Source organism: Microtus oregoni, unplaced genomic scaffold (assembly GCF_018167655.1).
Source record: "Microtus oregoni isolate MIOR12 unplaced genomic scaffold, Mior012 000012F_ref0000307, whole genome shotgun sequence".
In the NCBI taxonomy this organism is placed as follows: Eukaryota; Metazoa; Chordata; class Mammalia; order Rodentia; family Cricetidae; genus Microtus; species Microtus oregoni.
In genome coordinates this window covers 53,472,373-53,490,091 of record NW_024543071.1, presented here as the reverse complement: position 1 = coordinate 53,490,091, position 17,719 = coordinate 53,472,373, and the positions used below count along the sequence as shown (strand labels likewise).

The window sequence follows — 17,719 nt, the reverse complement described above, 5'->3', positions numbered from 1 at the left end:
ATGGTTGTGAGCCACCATGCAGTTTTGGGAATTGAACTCAGGACCTCTGGACGAGCAACCAGTGCTCTTAACCTCTGAGCTATCTCTCCAGTCCCAAGGAGTTGGAGTTTTTGATAAAAGATCTTATTCTGTAGCCCAGGCTGGACTCACATTAGGGGCAGATTGCTCCATCTCAGCCTCCTGAGCCTAGGCTTTCAGATCTGAGCCACCATAACCCACGTCCCCCTGTGAGGGACATCGATCACTGTCACAAGGAGAATTTAAAAACATGAGATGCTATTGTAGAGAAGGCATTGGGAAAGCATGCGGGGTGTAGCTCCTCAGGAGTGGGGTGCCACTTCGAGCTGTCATGGTCTGACTAGAAGTGGCAGAGACAGAAGCCTTGCCAAGGTGGCACTGGGTGTCTGCCAGGGTGACATCTATTAGCCCAAAGCTCACCTTCGGTGTTTCACAACTGTGTGTGTGTGTGTGTGTGTGTGCGCTCAGAGGACGACCCACAGCCCTCGCTCTCCTCTCCCACTCTTTGGTGCTCCAGGACTGAGCCCAGGCTGGCAGACTTGGCTGGAAGCAGCCTCACTGGCTGAGGCTCATCGTAAGCCCTGGTTTCTGTCCTGAAGTCAGTGGCTGCCTGAGAGGAGGGCACAGGCTTTAGGAGGATGACAGCAGCTTCTGCCCCTTGCACACGGGCCTTCTGCTGATAGGACTGAAGGGGTGCACCCCTGGGAGGGCTTCTTTCGGGTCCCTCACACCCTTTTCCAGAGCAGCCACATAGCACAGGCCACACGTGCCCCACACACACACACACACACACACACACACAAACACACACACACAAACACACACACAGACACACACACGCAGACACACACACGCAGACACACACACGCAGACACACACACGCAGACACACACACGCAGACACACACACGCAGACACAGACACGCACACACAGACACGCACACACAGACACACACACAGACACACACACAAACACACACACAAACACACACACAAACACACACACACAAACACACACACAAACACACACACAAACACACACACACAAACACACACACAAACACACACACACAAACACACACACAAACACACACACAAACACAAACACACACACAAACACACACACAAACACACACACACAAACACACACAAACACACACACACAAACACACACACACACAAACACACACACAAACACACACACAAACACACACACACAAACACACACACACAAACACACACACACAAACACACACACACACCCCATATTTTTCACTCACCATCCACTGCACTATAATACACATCTCAGACTCACCCTTCCTTCCTTCCTTCCTTCCTTCCTTCCTTTCTCTCTCTCTCTCTCTCTCTCTTGTCTGTCTGTCTCTCTTTCTTTTTCTTTGTTTCTTCCCTTTGTTTTTTTCGAGACAGAGTTTCTCTGTGTAGCCCTGCCTGTCCTGGAATTCACCCTTTACAGGCTGGCCTCAAACTCAGAGATTCACCTGCCTCTACCTCCAGAGCGCTGGATTTACAAAAACAAAAACAAACAAACAAACAAAAAATCAGGATTAAAGATGTGTGCCACCACCGCCCAGCAGCTGCTATCTTTTTTCTTAAATACTTTATTTAACTTTACTTTATGTGCATTGATATGAGGGTATCAGATCCCCTGGAACTGGAGTTACAGACAGGTGTGAGCTGCCATGTGGGTCCTGGGAATTGAACTCAGGACCTCTGGAAGAACAGTCAGTGCTCTGAACCACTGAGCCATCCCTCCAGTCCCCAGCTACTATCTTTCATTGCGCCTCACACCTGCCCTCGATTCTGTAGGAATGCCGAAGTCCACTGCCATTCCCAGTCCTATGATCACTCACCCTCAGGCTCACCATGGCCACCACATGGACTTTGTCATCACTTGAGACAGTGAACACCGGTGTCCTCTCTGACTGCAGCCACATGGCTGGCTTCCAGGCTTCCCAATGCCTACTGAAACCCTACTGTCCTGTGTCTCCAAGCCCTCCACACCTCTGACTGTTTTCTTTCGTTTTGTTGTTTTGTTTTTCAAGACAGTGTCTTGTGTAGTAAATTCTGATTTCAAACTCAAGATGTGGCCCAGGCTGTCTTTGAACCCCCTGATCCTCTTTCCTCTACTCCTTGTGTGTTGAACACACAAGCCACCCACAGCCAGTTACATGGTGCTGGGGATTAACCAGAACTCTGCTCTTGACAGGTAAGCACCAGCAGCTGAGCTACACCCTGCCCTGGAGCCTCTAGGCACCAAGCCACAAGAGCCCACCCGTCAGTCAACCTCCCCCACAGCAGCACCCTCCGTCACCTAGAGATGGTCTTGCGAGCCAAAAGCAAAGCCCAAATACCTTCCCTATACCTCAGACCCTAGACTTTCCAGGACCCTTCTGGGGGAGGTGTTTGTCGCCTCTTCCTTCATCCTCTCCTCTTTTTATCTTTACATTTGTATACTTATTGATAATCTTCAGTCAGCTTCGAAAACAGTAAAATCACAGAAAACCAGATGGGAAGCGCATTTACAACCCTCTACCAGATGGCTTCTTCTTCTGAGAGGTGAGGGCTACAAGAAAACCACTCCACCCCATTGTGTTTCTGCAACAGCCCCAGGGGGTTCTGCTAGTGTCTCCACTTTATGCATGAAAAGACTGGGGGACAGAAAGGTGGAACTGGTTTCATTTTTAAGGTTTTTTGAAATTTATTTTTATGTTATGTACTTTGGTGTTTTGCCTGCATGTGTGTCTGTGTGAGGGTGTTGGATCCCCTGGAACTGGAGCTACAGATGGTTATAAGCTGCCATGTGGGTGCCGAGGATTGAACTCAGGTCCTCTGGAAGAGCAGCCAGTACCCTTACTGCTGAACCATCTCTCCAGCTTGAGGAATTGGTTTCCTAAGTCACAAAGTCTCACAGTGGTTGAACTGAGACTGGAACTAGCATCTCCTTGAGGCTGGGTTCCAAGATGCATACCGATTGCAACATCACACACACATACCACACACTACATCCACACACACCCCCCCCACAATACATACCACACACACATCACATACTACACATCACAACTCTACATACCACACACACCATACATACACCACATACTACACACCACACCGCTACACAACACACACTACACAAACCACACACAGCAAACATATACCACATACTACACACACCACTATACAACACACACTACACAAACCACACACAGCACACAAACACTATACATGCACCTCACACTACACCACACACACACTACTCCACACACATAACACACACATACATACTACATACACACCACACATACACATGTCCCACATCCCACATACAAACCACACACTACACACTGAACACATACACCACACACGACACATACACCACCCACCCACCACACACACATGCATGCACACACACATACAGCACACACACGCGCATGCACACACACACATACATCATACACACTCACATACACCACACACACACCAGGCACAGTACTTCTGGGAAGAGGCGGTCTGCGGGGTGGGTGGGGCGGACTGGACAGGGCGGTCTCTGATGAAGGAAGTCCTAACCCGCTGCTGGTGCCCAGAGCAGCGCGCTGCCAGCCTCAGGTCTGGGTCTGGTCATGGAGGTGGAGCCGCCGCTCTACCCTGTGGCCGGGGCCGCGGGCCCTCAAGGGGATGAGGACCGCCTCGGAGTTCCTGATGGGCCAGAGGCTCCGGTGAGCAGGGCGGGAAGCAATGGAACACCGTGCCGATTGCCTCCGGGGAGCACCCGGGAGGGGCAGGGACTCTAAAAAGGGAACCCAAGCACTCTAGAATGGGGCGCGGGACTCCACACGGGGGACCGTGGTCTCAGAATGGTGACATACATCCCAGGATGGGACTCTGAGTGGGGACCTGGAACTTTGAAAAGGGACCAGGACCCTGGGACCAGGGGACCGGGTCCCCAGGATGGTGGACTGACACCCCGAGTGTGGAGTGAGGACCCTAGGGTGGGGACTAGGACCCCGGATGGGGAACCCGGACTCCGGAAAGGCGGAGTGGGGGCGCAAGGGCCGTAGGGTCAGCGTGTGATTAGCGATCCGCCCGCAGCTGGACGAGCTGGTGGGCGCGTACCCCAACTACAACGAGGAGGAGGAGGAGCGCCGCTACTACCGCCGCAAGCGCCTCGGCGTGGTCAAGAACGTGCTCGCGGCCAGCGCGGGTGGCACGCTCACCTACGGCGTCTACCTGGGTAGGGCGGACGCATAAAGCCCGCTGTCCCTCCGCTACCCCGCCTCCACTCCCGAGCTGGGAAAGAGAAACCTTGCGGCCAGCTGGCCTCCTTCCCCTTTCAGTTCCCGGGTCAGAGCTGCTGTTGGCACGGCAGACACATGGGACAGGGAGGGGGTGGCACAGGCCAGTTTACCAACGACCCAGCCAGAGAATAGACGCTGGTGGGTGGGAATGGGCTCTTGTCCTCCCTGTCCGGGTCCTGATGATCAAAGTAATGGGTCGCTTAGGTGAATTGGCGTCCTGCCAAGCTTGCCATGGTCCTTTGGTTGCTCTGAATCAGACTGCTTAGAGTCCTCCACGCTGCCCCCTGTCCCTAGGCCTCCTGCAGATGCAACTGATCCTGCATTATGATGAGACCTACAGGGAGGTGAAGTACGGCAACATGGGGCTGCCTGACATCGACAGCAAGATGCTGATGGGTATAAACGTGACGCCCATCGCTGCCCTGCTCTACACACCTGTGCTCATCAGGTGCCAAGTTGCTGTCCCCTGACTTCCTGGGGTGCAGAGTCTGCCCTAGGGTTTTGGAGGGAGGGGCAGGGAACTGCAGAGAGGCCTTGCTTGCCTGGGAAAGTGAGAAGCAAAGGGGGAAATCCCTCCTAGAGGAGGAACCAAGAACTTGCCCCCCCCCCCGCGTCCCCACCCCCTTGCACATTTGGTTTCTGCATGGCCTGGTGGCATCCTTCTACCAGACACAGGGTGACTTCCTGGACTGAAGCTGTGAAGTCACAGCCCAGTCCTCAGCCCAGTGAACGATGACTGTGTGAACGGCAGTTCTCAAGGGCCTCAGCTTGGAGGTCAGGTTGGAGGTCTTCCTGAGCTCTGGGGCATATATGGTCCAGCCTCCTGGACACTGCAGAAATCCCCCGTAGCCTGATCAAACCCCTGAAGGGGAGATAGGGTGAATGAGCTCCTGTCCTCTTTTCTTTTCTTTTTCTTTCTTTCTTTCTTTCTTTCTTTCTTTTTTTTCCCAACACAGGGTTTCTTTGTGTCGCAGTCCTGTCTGTCCTGGAATCAGCTCTGTAGACTAGGCTGGCCTCAAAGTCAGAGATCAGCCTACCTCTGTCTCCAGAGTGCTGGGATTAAAGGCATGTGCCACCATCACCTGGGTGGTTTTGTTTAGTTTTTTATTTTTTATTTTTTTAAAATATTTATTTATTAGCTGGGCGGTGGTGGCGCACACCTTTAATCCCAGCACTTGGGAGGCAGAGGCAGGCGGATCTCTGGGAGTTCGAAACCAGCCTGGTCTACAAGAGCTAGTTCCAGGACAGGCTCCAAAACCACAGAGAAACCCTGTCTCGAAAAACCAAAAAAAAAAAAAAATTATTTATTTATTTAGTATGTATACAATATTCTGTCTGTGTGTATGTCTGCAGGCCAGAAGAGGGCACCAGACCTCATTACAGATGGTTGTGAGCCACCATGTGGTTGCTGGGAATTGAACTCAGAACCTTTGAAAGAGCAGGCAATGCTCTTAACCACTGAGCCATCTCTCCAGCCCCTTATTTTTTATTTTTGACAAAGTCTCACTAAGTAGCTTTGGCTGGCCTGGAACTCACTTTGTAGATCAGGCTAGCCACAGTTCGTGGTGTTCCTCCTGCCTCTGCCTCCCAAGAGCAGGATTACAGATGTGTATACCATCCAGGCTTTCTTACCTTCTGTTTAAAATTAAATAAAGGCTGTTTCCTCACTGGGCAGGGTGGTGCTTGCCTTTAATCCCAGCACTCAGGAGGCAGAGGTAGGTGGATCTCTGTGAGTTCGAGACCAGCCTGGTCTACAAAGCAAGTTTCAGGATAGCCAGGACTATAGAGAGAAACCCTGTCTCAGGCACTTGGAAGGTTTTATGGTCCTTTTGTTTGTTTGGAGACAAAGTGGCTTATGGTTTCTTTGCTGTGATAGAACAGGTACTAAATGGAGCTTGGGGAGGGAGGGTTTGCTTCATCTTATAGCTTGTAGTCCATCACTGGGGGAAATCAGGGCAGGAACTCAAGCAGGACAGGAACCTGGAGGCAGGAGCTGATGCAGAGACCCTGGAGGTGTGCTGCTTACTGGCCTGCTCCTCGTGGCTTCTCAGCCTGCTTTCTTATAGCATCCAGGGCCACCAGCCAAGGGGTGGAACCAGCCACAGTGATCTGGGCCCCCTCCCACATTGATAAACAATCTAGAATATGCATCATAGGCTTTTTAAAGGGCTAACTTGTTTCAGGCAATTTCTCAGTTAAGGTTCCTTCTTCCTAAATGACTAAGTTGTTGTGTCAAGTTGGCATACAACCAGCCTGCACACAGGGTCTCACCCACCAGCTCCAGCTGACTCTCAGAATTCTCCTGGTTCAGCTGGGACTATTGGCATGTGCTATCATGCTGGTCGGCTTTATTCCTTTTGAAACTTATCACCTTTAATAAAAATTCTTATTTTGTTCCATCATACAGCCAGGGTAGCTGCTACTACTTTAGACACGAAGCAATCTCGCAGTTTCTACACAGAGGGGAAGTGGGTAGCTGGTATGTTTGAGACCTAGCAGTGTGGCTGAAACCCACATTCTTGTCTCCTATCAGATTGCCAGGCCGCTTTTCCAAAGGGCCATGTAGCCTGCACAGGCACTAGCTGTGCATCTCCTGCCCCCTTTCCCTCCTTCTTAAGTGTTGGTAATGGAATCCAGGACAGCATGCACTCTAGGCAGGCGCTTTAGCACTGACCAGGCTGTGGCACAAGCCCTAATGTGTGTTACCTATTGACTTCATTTACTTTCACATAGGGTCTCAAGTATCCCGAGCTGGCCTGGAAGGACCCAATTTCAATTCCCAGCATCCTGGTTTCAAGGGGTCCAACGCCACTTCTGGCCTCTAGGGGGCACCAAGAATGCACATGGCCAGTCTGGGGCCTATGAGACCTTGAGCTTTGTGGTTCTCTTGACATCCTCCACCTCCATGCCTGAAAGCTGTGGAGCAGGCATATAATTAGTATGCCCAATTTCATGTGGTGCTGGAGATCAAACCCAGGGCCTTGTGTGCTATGCAAGCACTCTACCCACTATTATAGCCCTAGGCCTGGTGCCTTTTTCTTTCCTTAAGGATAAAAAAAAATTTTACTGGGTGTGATGGCACACACACTGGAATAAGATGTCTTTATCCCAGTAATGGAGGATGAGCCAGGAAGAGCTGAGTTCAGCCTGGTCTACATACAAAGCTCCAGGTCAGACAAAGCTACACAATGAAACCCTGTCTCCGCTGGGCAGTGGTGGCACATGTCTTTAATCCCAGCACTCGTAAGGCAGAGGCCGGCAGCTCTCTAAGTTCGAGGCCAGTCAGAACTATGCAGAGAAACCCTGCCTCAAAAAAACATCAACCAACCAAACAAACAAAGAGACCCTGTCTCAAGAGTGAAAAATAAAAAATGACTGACAATTTTTTTGTGTATGTTTGCATGTGTATGTGAACATGTGTACAGCCAGGGGTCAACACCAAATCTATTTCTTGATCTTCTAACATTATTTTGGTAAAGATTTGGGGGTTTTGTTTGTTTGTTTGGTGTTTTTTTTTTTGTGTGTGTGTGTGTTTTTTTTTCTTCTTTTTCTTTTTTTCTATTTTTCAAGACAGGATTTCTCTACATAGAACTGGCTGTGCTGAAACTTATTCTGTAGACCAGGGTGGCCTTGAATGTGCACCACTATTACCTGACAAGATTTATTTTTAATCATATCTTATTTTATTTTTATACGTAGAGTGTTTTGTCTGCCCATACCATCTGTATGCTTGCTGCCCCTGGAGCCCAGAAAAGGTGTTTGAAACTGGAATCATAGCCATTTGTGAGCCAGCACGTGGGTGTTGAGAATTGAAATTGGCCCTTTGGAAGAACAGGCAGTATTCTAGTGTTTTTAACCATTGAGCCATCTCTCCAACCCCTACCTAATTCTTTAAATTACTATTTTGTGTGTGTATGTGCATGTGTGGAGGTCAGAGGTCCACCTCGCAATGGCTGTGAGAGGCCCGTGGCATGGCCCGTGCTGCCATCGCAGCTGTGTCTGTGTCTCTGAGACTGCATCTTTCAGCCCCTGGCTCTCAGGCCAGGGCTTCCTGTGACCTCCCACAGCCTTAAGAACTGGGACCTGAAGTCCTGATGGTTGGGGCCACAGCAGTTCCTAGGCTGTGGTGCTAATGTCCCTCCCTCTGTACAGGTTTTTTGGTACCAAGTGGATGATGTTCTTAGCTGTGGGCATCTATGCCCTCTTTGTCTCTACCAACTACTGGGAACGCTACTACACGCTGGTGCCCTCTGCTGTGGCTCTGGGCATGGCCATTGTGCCTCTCTGGGCCTCCATGGGCAACTACATTACCAGGTGAGCCTGATGGGCAATGGAGCAGAGCTGGAGAACAGGTGCAATATTTATGTCCTTGCCAACTTCAGCTCAGGGACCCCAGACAAGCCTTTGACTCTGGGCCTCAGTTTCCCCATTGAAGCTGGCTAGCCTATAGCTGTAGTAGCAGGAAGAAGTGTCGCAGAGGGCAGGTGGGGAAAGCCCTCATTCTCTGTGCTCCAGGATGTCCCAGAAGTACTACGAGTACTCCCACTATAAAGAGCAGGAGGAGCAGGGGCCTCAGCAGCGCCCGCCACGCGGCTCCCACGCACCCTATCTCCTGGTTTTCCAGGCCATCTTTTATAGCTTCTTCCATGTGAGTGCTCCAGGAACCCGGGGAGGGGGATTGGGGATTCTAGGTCCCACACAGCACAACCTTACAGTTTCTCAGCCCTCCTGAGCCAAACCCTGCTCGATTGCCTCTAGTGATGGAGAGCTCCTCCCTGTCCACAGTGACCAGGAGGAAGCTCTCCTGCCATGGGCACTCCATCACCACTGCTGAGCTATCCCTAGAGTTGGGGGGTGGCGTTCAGACTCCTCCCTAGATTTCACCTCCTGTTTAGTTCTGTCCTGAGCTCTGAACCCGACTGCCCTCCTTCCCACAGCTGAGCTTCGCATGTGCGCAACTGCCTATGATTTACTTCCTCAACTACTACCTGTACGACTTGAACCACACGCTGTCCAACGTGCAGAGCTGCGGTCAGTCCTGGGGCAGGGGGGCGGGGCCTCCAAAGCCTACTTCCTGCTCACACTCCATCACCCAGAAGACACTAGGTCTTCCTTTGCACCTTTCAGGGCTGCAGACATGGAGGTGGGGGTGGATGGTGCCCCCTTCACAAACTGCCACCCCCTAAGGAGCTTGCTGGAAAAATGTTGAATGCCCCTATACCCCACTTCTACTGTGGCCCTAGTCGGGTCTCCACCCACCATTCCAGGCACTAAAAGCCACGGCATCCTGACTGGCTTCAACAAGACGGTTCTGCATACATTGCCGCGCAGCCGAAATCTCATTGTCGTAGAGAGTGTGCTCATGGCAGTGGCCTTCTTGGCCATGCTGCTGGTGAGTCTCGGGTTGGTGAGGAGGAGGGGTGGGAGCCGGTTCTCTCCGTGCTAGCGCCTATACGTGGTCAGGTTGGAATTGCAGGCTGGGAACCTAAGTAGAGAATCAGGACTGAGTTATGGTTGTAGGAGAGATGCCTGTCGACCAAGGCTGAAGTTGGGACCTCCAAGGTCAGAGGAAAAAGGACAAAGAGGGAACAGGTCCCATAGGGCTGGTTGTGACCTTTGAGGGGACTAGGAACAGCACCCAGGATCATGGGCTGGCAAGTGTCACTCTGGACTGAGGTTCGTACTGGAAGGTAGAACTAAAGCTCCTAGCGACAGGAGCGGGGAGGTGTGGCTTTAGGTCTAGAGGCGGGGCTAAGTGCAAAAAGTAAGGCTCCGGCCTCTGGTTGTGTCTGGGACACAGCCTTGGGTGGAAACCTTTTTGGTCCACCTCGCAATGGCTGTGAGAGGCCCGTGGCATGGCCCGTGCTGCCATCGCAGCTGTGTCTGTGTCTCTGAGACTGCATCTTTCAGCCCCTGGCTCTCAGGCCAGGGTTTCCTGTGACCTCCCACAGCCTTAAGAAGTTACAACTTCGGTTAGGCTTGTAGGTGGTTTTTTTTTTTTTTTTTTTTTTTTTTGGAGGGGGGACCTCGAGACTGCAGCCCTTTTCTGCTCTTTTCTTTTCTTTTTTTTTGAAATGTTATCTCTCTAGCCCTGGCTGTCCTGGAACTTGCTCTGTAGACCAGGCTGGCTTTGAACTCACTGAGATCTTCCTGCCTCTGTCTCGCGACTGCTGGGATTAAAGACGTGCGCCACTACATCTGGCATAGGGTGGCAGCCCTGTGTGGACCCGTGTCTGGGGCGGAGTGTCACACCTGTGGGTGTGTCGGTGGAGGGATGCCTGGCTGAGGATCCCTTCACAGCTCCTGTCTGCAGGTGCTGGGTCTATGTGGAGCTGCTTACCGGCCCACGGAGGAGATCGACCTGCGCAGCGTCGGCTGGGGCAACATCTTCCAACTGCCCTTCAAACACGTGCGTGACTTCCGCTTACGCCATCTGGTGCCCTTCTTTATCTACAGCGGCTTTGAGGTCCTCTTTGCCTGCACTGGTTTCGCCCTGGTAAGTACAGACAAGACATCTGGCTGAACTTGAATTTCAGACGCACGGTACATGGGTGTATAAATACGTCCAAGGATATCCCGCAGTATTCCCCTCCCAACCAGGACTGAGTTCTGGACAGATGCTTGTAGACCAAGGCTGGTGTTGGGCTCCCCAAACCAGAGGGGTCTTCCCTCTGTTTCTCTTCCTTCTCTTGACTCCATTACCTTTACCTTGAACAAGCCATCTTTCGCTTTCTGTAGTTAGCCTAAAGGGGAGCTAGCGCCAGGAGATCCAGATAGGACAATGTGTGGCCTCAAGTGGCAGCTGGTGAGGGAAGGGCCAGGACCAGCTGGCTTACCTTTGCTCTCTTTCTCAGGGCTACGGCGTGTGCTCCGTGGGGCTGGAGAGGCTGGCCTACCTGCTCATAGCTTACAGCCTGGGTGCCTCAGCTGCCTCATTCCTGGGGCTGCTGGGGCTGTGGCTGCCTCGCTCAGTGCCCCTAGTGGCTGGGGCAGGGCTGCACCTGCTGCTCACCCTCAGCCTCTTTTTCTGGGCCCCATTGCCTCGGGTCCTCCATCACAGCTGGATCCTCTACGTTGTGGCTGCCCTCTGGGGCGTGGGCAGTGCCCTCAACAAGACCGGACTTAGCAGTGAGTACAGCCTTAGGAACTGGCATATCTGGGATGGTGGAGGGGCAGGCTATAGCCACCTCTGGGTGATTTGGGACCGTTAACATCCCGTGGGTTACAGTGGACTTAGGGGGGTCTGCCCTGGAGTTCTGTGGGCATAGTAGAAGTAGGTAGGGATTGCTTGGCATAGTCTGGTGTGGAAAGAATCCTGTGGCCACTCTACGGAGAGATGGGGAAGTCCCGTGGACACTCTGGAAAAGTGTAAGAGCTCCACGCTGTGGCAGGCAGACATCACACTGAGTATGTGGACACACGGGGTAGGTGAAGGCTCTGTGAAGGCCTAGGGAGAGTATATAAAAACTCACACCAGCACTCAAATCCATGTTGTCATAATTTCCACGGCACAGGAGCTCCCATGGAGGGGAACAGTGGCAGGTACTTATCCGTACCCCAGATGTAGGTACAGAACTGGGTTCTTTCTTTTCTGGTTTCCCCTTCCCCGTTGGGATCTCACTATGGAGCTTTGGATTGCCTGGTATTCACCATATAGATCCCAGCCTGGCCTTGAATCCACACACACACCCACCTGCCTCTGCCTCCCTAGCGCTAGGATTAAAGGCGTGCACCACCACACTCAGTCTTTTCCTTCTCCCATTGTATTTTTTTGTTTTTTTGGTTTTTGTTTTGTTTTGTTTTGTTTTTTTTTGGGTTTTTTTTGAGACAGGGTTTCACTGTAGCTTTGGAGCCTGTCCTGGAACTAGCTCTTGTCGACCAGGATGGCCTTGAACTCACAGAGATCCATCTGCCTCTGCTTTCCGAGTGCTGAGACAAAGGCATGCACCACTACCGCCCAGCCAATTGTATTTTTCAAGACAAGGTCTTACGCTGTAGCTCAGGCTAGCCTGGAACTCACCATAAGCTCAGTCTGGCTTCAAACTTGTAGCAGTTTGATCCTGTTTTAGATCCCTGAGTACTGGGATTATGGGCTGAGCCACTGTCAGCTGCCTTTCTTTTCTCTTTTTAGTTATTATTATTATTATTATTATTACTATTATTATTATTATTATATTTTGAAACAGGGTTTCTCTGTGTAACCTTGACTGTCCTGGAACAAGACCATGCTGACCCTGAACTCAAATATTCATCTGCCTCCCAAGAGTTAAAGATATTTAATTATGTTATGTTACTTCTTTTTTTAAAGATTTATTTGTTTATTTTTATTATGTATACAACATTCTGCCTCCAAATATGCCCGCACGCCAGAAGAGGGCACCAGATCTCATTACTGATGGTTGTGAGCCACCATGTGGTTGCTGGGAATTGAACTCAGGACCTCTGGAAGAGCAGCCTGTGCTCTTAACCACTGAGCCATCTCTCAGCCCGTTATGTTACTTCTTTATTTAGGATACATGTGTGCATGTGTGTGGGAGTGCATGAGTGTGGAGGTCCAAGGTCAATCTGTGGAAGTCGGTTCTTTCCTTCTACCACATGAGTCCTGGGAATTGAACACAGGTTGGTTAGGCTTGGGGGCAGGTACCTTTCCCCTACTAAGCCATCACAATGGCTTCTTCCTCTTCTTTTTTACATAGTCTTGCTATGTATCCTTGGTTGGCCTGGAACTTGCTATGCAGACCAGGCTGGCCTCAAATTCATAGAGATCAGCTTGTCTCAGTCTCCCTAGTTTTGGGAATAAGGGGGCCTTTGTTTTATTTTATTTTTTTATTTTTGGAGAGGGTCTAGGCACAGCCCAAACCCACCCTGCCCAGTCTCAGAATCCATGCCCAAATTTGGAGTGAGGTCCTAGGAAAAGCAACTGTGGTCGGCCAGGCTTCAGCTCCGTGGGGTTGTCTGGTCTCAGATGGGTATGCGTCAGTGACAGGCAGCTGGTCGTCATGTAGGTGGTCCTCAATGACACTGATTCTGATGGTCTGATGGTTAATAGTTCCAAGTATCCCCTGAGCCACGTGATGGCAGTATTCGTGTCCTGAGCCGCAGTCAGCCAGGGCTGTGCCACTTTCTAACTTCAGAGCTTCTAGCCCAACACACAACCAGTGTAAACTCATTCCACAATTGGGAAACGTCAGCTTTGAAGATTTTCTTTTCCTTCGGTTTTTCGAGACAGGGTTTCTCAATGTATACTTGGGCTGTCCTGGAACTCACTCTGTAGACCAGGCTGGCCTCGAACTCACAGAGATCCACCTGCCTCTGCTGAGTGCTGGGATTAAAGGCGTGCACCACCGCCACCTGGCCAGCTTTGGAAATTTACGTAGCTTTCCTTAAATAACCGGTAGTGTCAGCTTCTGAACCTCTGGCTTTTCCTGAGTCCTGGACTCCCAGTTCCCTGACTGCCCATCCCTTGCTGTTTCTCTACCGCCTTTCAGTGATCCCTCAGGACACTAGCCCACTCCATTCCAGGTTTGACTTGTGGAAAGGTCTCTATCTAAGCCCCTGGTGAGGGAGAGAAACAGCGTGTGGGGCCACAGGCAGGACATGCTGTAGGCTCATCTTGACAGCGCACTAACCAAAGTCTCCACTAGGGGATAGGCAAGGATCAGCGCACAGCCCTGGTTGGTATTCCGGGCTATGAGCTGGAACTGGTACAGGGTTCCTTACCTGCCTTGTCCCTCCTGCCTGCAGCACTCCTGGGCATCCTATATGAAGACAAAGAGAGGCAGGACTTCATCTTCACCATCTACCACTGGTGGCAGGCCGTGGCCATCTTTGTCGTGTACCTGGGCTCCAGCTTGCCCATGAAGGTGAGGAAGGGAGGGAGTTTGGGTGTCCATGCCTCACCGGGAAACAGACCATGATTTCACAGCCCCTTAACAGGCACTGATCTCAGGACCCCTTAGTCCGTGGCGTACCCACCAACCCAGAACCCTACTTGTTGCTTCACCTGCTAGTTTTGGTCTCTGTGGGCATGCCCAGCTGAACTGTGGGTTTTTTGGTCACCTGCTCATCAGCTTCTGGACTCCTGGACACCCAGGGTTTCTCCTTTCAGATCCTGTAGGAATGAACTCCTCCATGTCTTCATGGTCTTTTGATCAGACTTTTGTTTTGTTTTGGGTCTCACTATGTAGCTCCCTGACTGTCCTGGAATTCACTCTGCAGACCAGGCTGGCCTCAGATTCAGAGATCCACCTGCCTCTGCCTCCCCAGTGCTGGGGTTAAGATGCCACCATGCCCAGCTTTTGCTTTGTTTCTGATTGTGGTGGAGAAGGGACCCAAGGCCCATTCTTACTACCCATCAACTGTACCCTTAAGCTCCTAGTCTGCTCCCAACCCCAGCAGGCCATTTTAGCAGGTCCTAATCACATGCTTTTGTTCGGTTTATTTGTGTCTTTGAGTCAGGGTCTCAAGGTGGCCCGGATTGACCTTGAACTCTTCGCCTTGGCCTCCTGTGAGCTGAGTTACAGGCATGCACAAACAGGCTCAGCTTTGGGCATCATTTTTTTTTTTTTTTCAGAAAATGAAATGAGTCAAAATGGCAGGGAATGGTCATACAAATACAAATGCATTTGTGTGTTTACTTCTGGGTGTGGGTTAAACTGTCTGAAAAGAAGAATAAGGCACGTCAGGGGTGAATGCTCTCCTGGCACATACAACAGACATGGCTCACCACCAGCACTGAAGACAAAAGGGAAAAACACTGGCAGGCATTGCAGTGGTGGATTTTTTCATATATGTATGTATGTATGTATACATGTATATATACACAGTCTCTAAATGTAGCCCCAGTTGACCTTGAACTCTTAGAATCCCCTCAACCTCCCAGCTTCCTAAACAACGGGATTATAGGCTGTGTCTCTTTTTTTTTGTTTTTTGCTTTTTTTTTTTTTTTTGTTTTTTTTTTGTTTTTTGAGACAGGGTTTCTCTGTGGCTTTGGAGCCTGTCCTGGAACTAGCTCTTGTAGACCAAACTGGTCTTGAACTCCCAGAGATCCGCCTGCCTCTGCCTCCCGAGTGCTGGGATCAAAGGCGTGCGCCATCATCACCCGGCATAGGCTGTGCCTCTATGCACTCCAGTGTCCTACTGTGTTTACAGCCAGGGAATAATTTACCTGTGGTTTAGGGAAGCCAGAGCTGCTTTTAGACTTCCTCAGACCTTCGTGTTTTCTTTGAGGCAAAGAGATTAGCCCCTTTTTGGTTGGAAAACTGAGTCCTACTGGAATGTGGTGACTTTAAAGTCAGTGTTGGAATTTGAACTTTGTCCTCAAAGGCTGCCTTGGAAATCCAACGTGAGGGGACTGGGGAGGGGGAGAGCCAGGAGGCTCCTGGTGGAGAAGGACACCAGAGAAAGGAGTGATGTCACCTCTCCTTTCCCTTGCTCCCAGGCCAAACTGGCAGTGCTGCTGCTGACCCTGGTGGTGGCGACAACCTCATACCTGTTGATGGAACAGAAGCTGCAGCAAGGACTGGTGCCAAGACAGCCGCGAATTCCAAAGCCACAGCACAAGCTGCGAGGCTACCGCTACCTGGAGGAGGACAACTCAGACGAGAGCGATGTGGATGGCGGTGGTGGCGAGCAGGGCCAGGGGGACTGCGCGGAGGAGGAAGCCCCACAGGCAGGGGCCCTAGGTACAGAGCCGGCTGGCCCCTGCCGCAGGCCCTGCCCCTTTGAGCAGGCTCTGGGTGGTGACGGGACTGAGGAACACTGAGAGACCCAGCCTGGCCCTCAGACTCAGCTTTCCCGCTTCTCAGTGTTAGTTTACTGTGTCTCAGGTTGAGGGTCCCCCAAAGTCCTCCTCCATCTGCTGGAGGGTCCTCTTTCCCTCCCAGAACTTGGGGCCACCTGGAACTTCCTCCAGGGAGATGAGGGTCACCCTCCAGAACCCCCATCCCTGTTTAAAGGGAGTGCCTTAGCCTAGATCAGCGAGATCCCCTTCCTGCCCGCATGCCACACCTCGGTGTGTGACAGCCTTTGACTGGAGCTTTGCATGTCTTGCCCACAAGTCCCCCCCCCCCAAAACAGGGGGCCTTTTTTAAAGTAGAAAATGATTAATAAAGAGTTTTGTATTTTCTGGAGAGGGTCTAGGTTGTATCGCTCTCAACCTCATTAGAATTTTACCCTGCAGAACAGAATCCTTGGTTGGTTGTGGGGGCTCAGGGAGGAGGTGTCCCCGCTAAGCCCCTCCAGGACCCATCTCTTCTACCAGAAGTACAGTCTATTGGCTGCACCCTGCCCACCCAGGAGCAAGGGTCACAGAAATGGGTTGCAGGGACTTCAGCAGAGGAGCAAGACTTGAGCCTAGATAGCAGGGCAGGAGCTAGAGGCCACTGTCCCTCCAGCCCACCAATCACCCACCCACTCCAGTCCGCAAACGTGGCCTTTTCTCTCTAGGAGTCTGTCTATCCATGGTGCTTAGGGGCTGCTTTATTACAGAACCTGGATAAACTTGGTCATGGCCCTTTTCTTTGACAGCCTGGGTAAGGATGCCCAGACCCCTGTGGCTCTGTCCATGGCCCTCTCTTCACCCCCTCGCTCACTCCATTAGAGGACACTGACACTCATTGTCAAGAACCCTGAGTGGCTGGGTAAGGACAAAGGAATCATGGCAGAGGCATGGGGCCCCAGCTGTGTTCTGGCAGCTCTTTGCTAGGGTCATGCCTTTTCCACTCCCTACAGACCCCTGACCTCTGACTGAAGGCCAGACCCTGTCCCTGTCTCCTGCATCCTGCCACACCCCAGGCTCCCAACTCTCTTCCTCTCCAGCTCCTCTAACCTCTAGCCATGCCCGAACCAGACTCTGTGACCTTGGAAAGGTCTTGGGTTGCTTCTCTGGGTGCTGTGTGCACAGGGAGAAGTGTTAGACCCTAGATGCTCCACCAGCCAGGTCCTAGAGGGAACGCTCAAGCACAGCAGGAGATTAAGTTCGCTAAGGTTTGGGAGGAAGCAGTTTGCCCATACGCACACAGCCTGTACTGTCTGTGAATTCCAGGTGTGGTCTCCCAGCACTCAGGAGGCTGAGACACGAGGATTGCTGAGAGCCAGTCTGAGTGACATAGCGAGTGGAAAGCCTCACCTACTCATCTACAAAACAAGTTTGAAGCTAACCGTGAAATTGTCTCAGGACAAACATTTGAGCAAATGACAAACACCCAAATCAAAGAGCAAACACTGTGTGGAGGCAGGTGTGGTGACATCCTGTCACAAGATTCTAGCTACTTCAGTCACAGTGGGTGATGGGGCAGGTGAGCGTCATTACAGCCCTGTAAATGAGACTTGGGTGTGTCTGCGAGTGGCCCTCCCTCTCCAGGCCTAAGTGGTGCTCACCTGTGA

General features: G+C 51.4%; 1 protein-coding gene across 1 annotated transcript; it reads left to right on the top strand.

Moving 5' to 3' along the window:
- Positions 1 to 3,588: 3,588 nt before the first annotated feature.
- On the top strand, positions 3,589 to 16,464 carry Unc93b1 (unc-93 homolog B1, TLR signaling regulator). The gene is given in 12 exon segments (XM_041661657.1): positions 3,589 to 3,642; positions 3,644 to 3,754; positions 4,128 to 4,269; positions 4,628 to 4,781; positions 8,486 to 8,647; positions 8,849 to 8,981; positions 9,271 to 9,364; positions 9,601 to 9,725; positions 10,647 to 10,829; positions 11,188 to 11,461; positions 14,078 to 14,196; positions 15,774 to 16,464. Coding segments are annotated over 12 exon segments (1,875 nt in total). The 3' UTR covers positions 16,098 to 16,464.
- Positions 16,465 to 17,719: the final 1,255 nt, after the last annotated feature.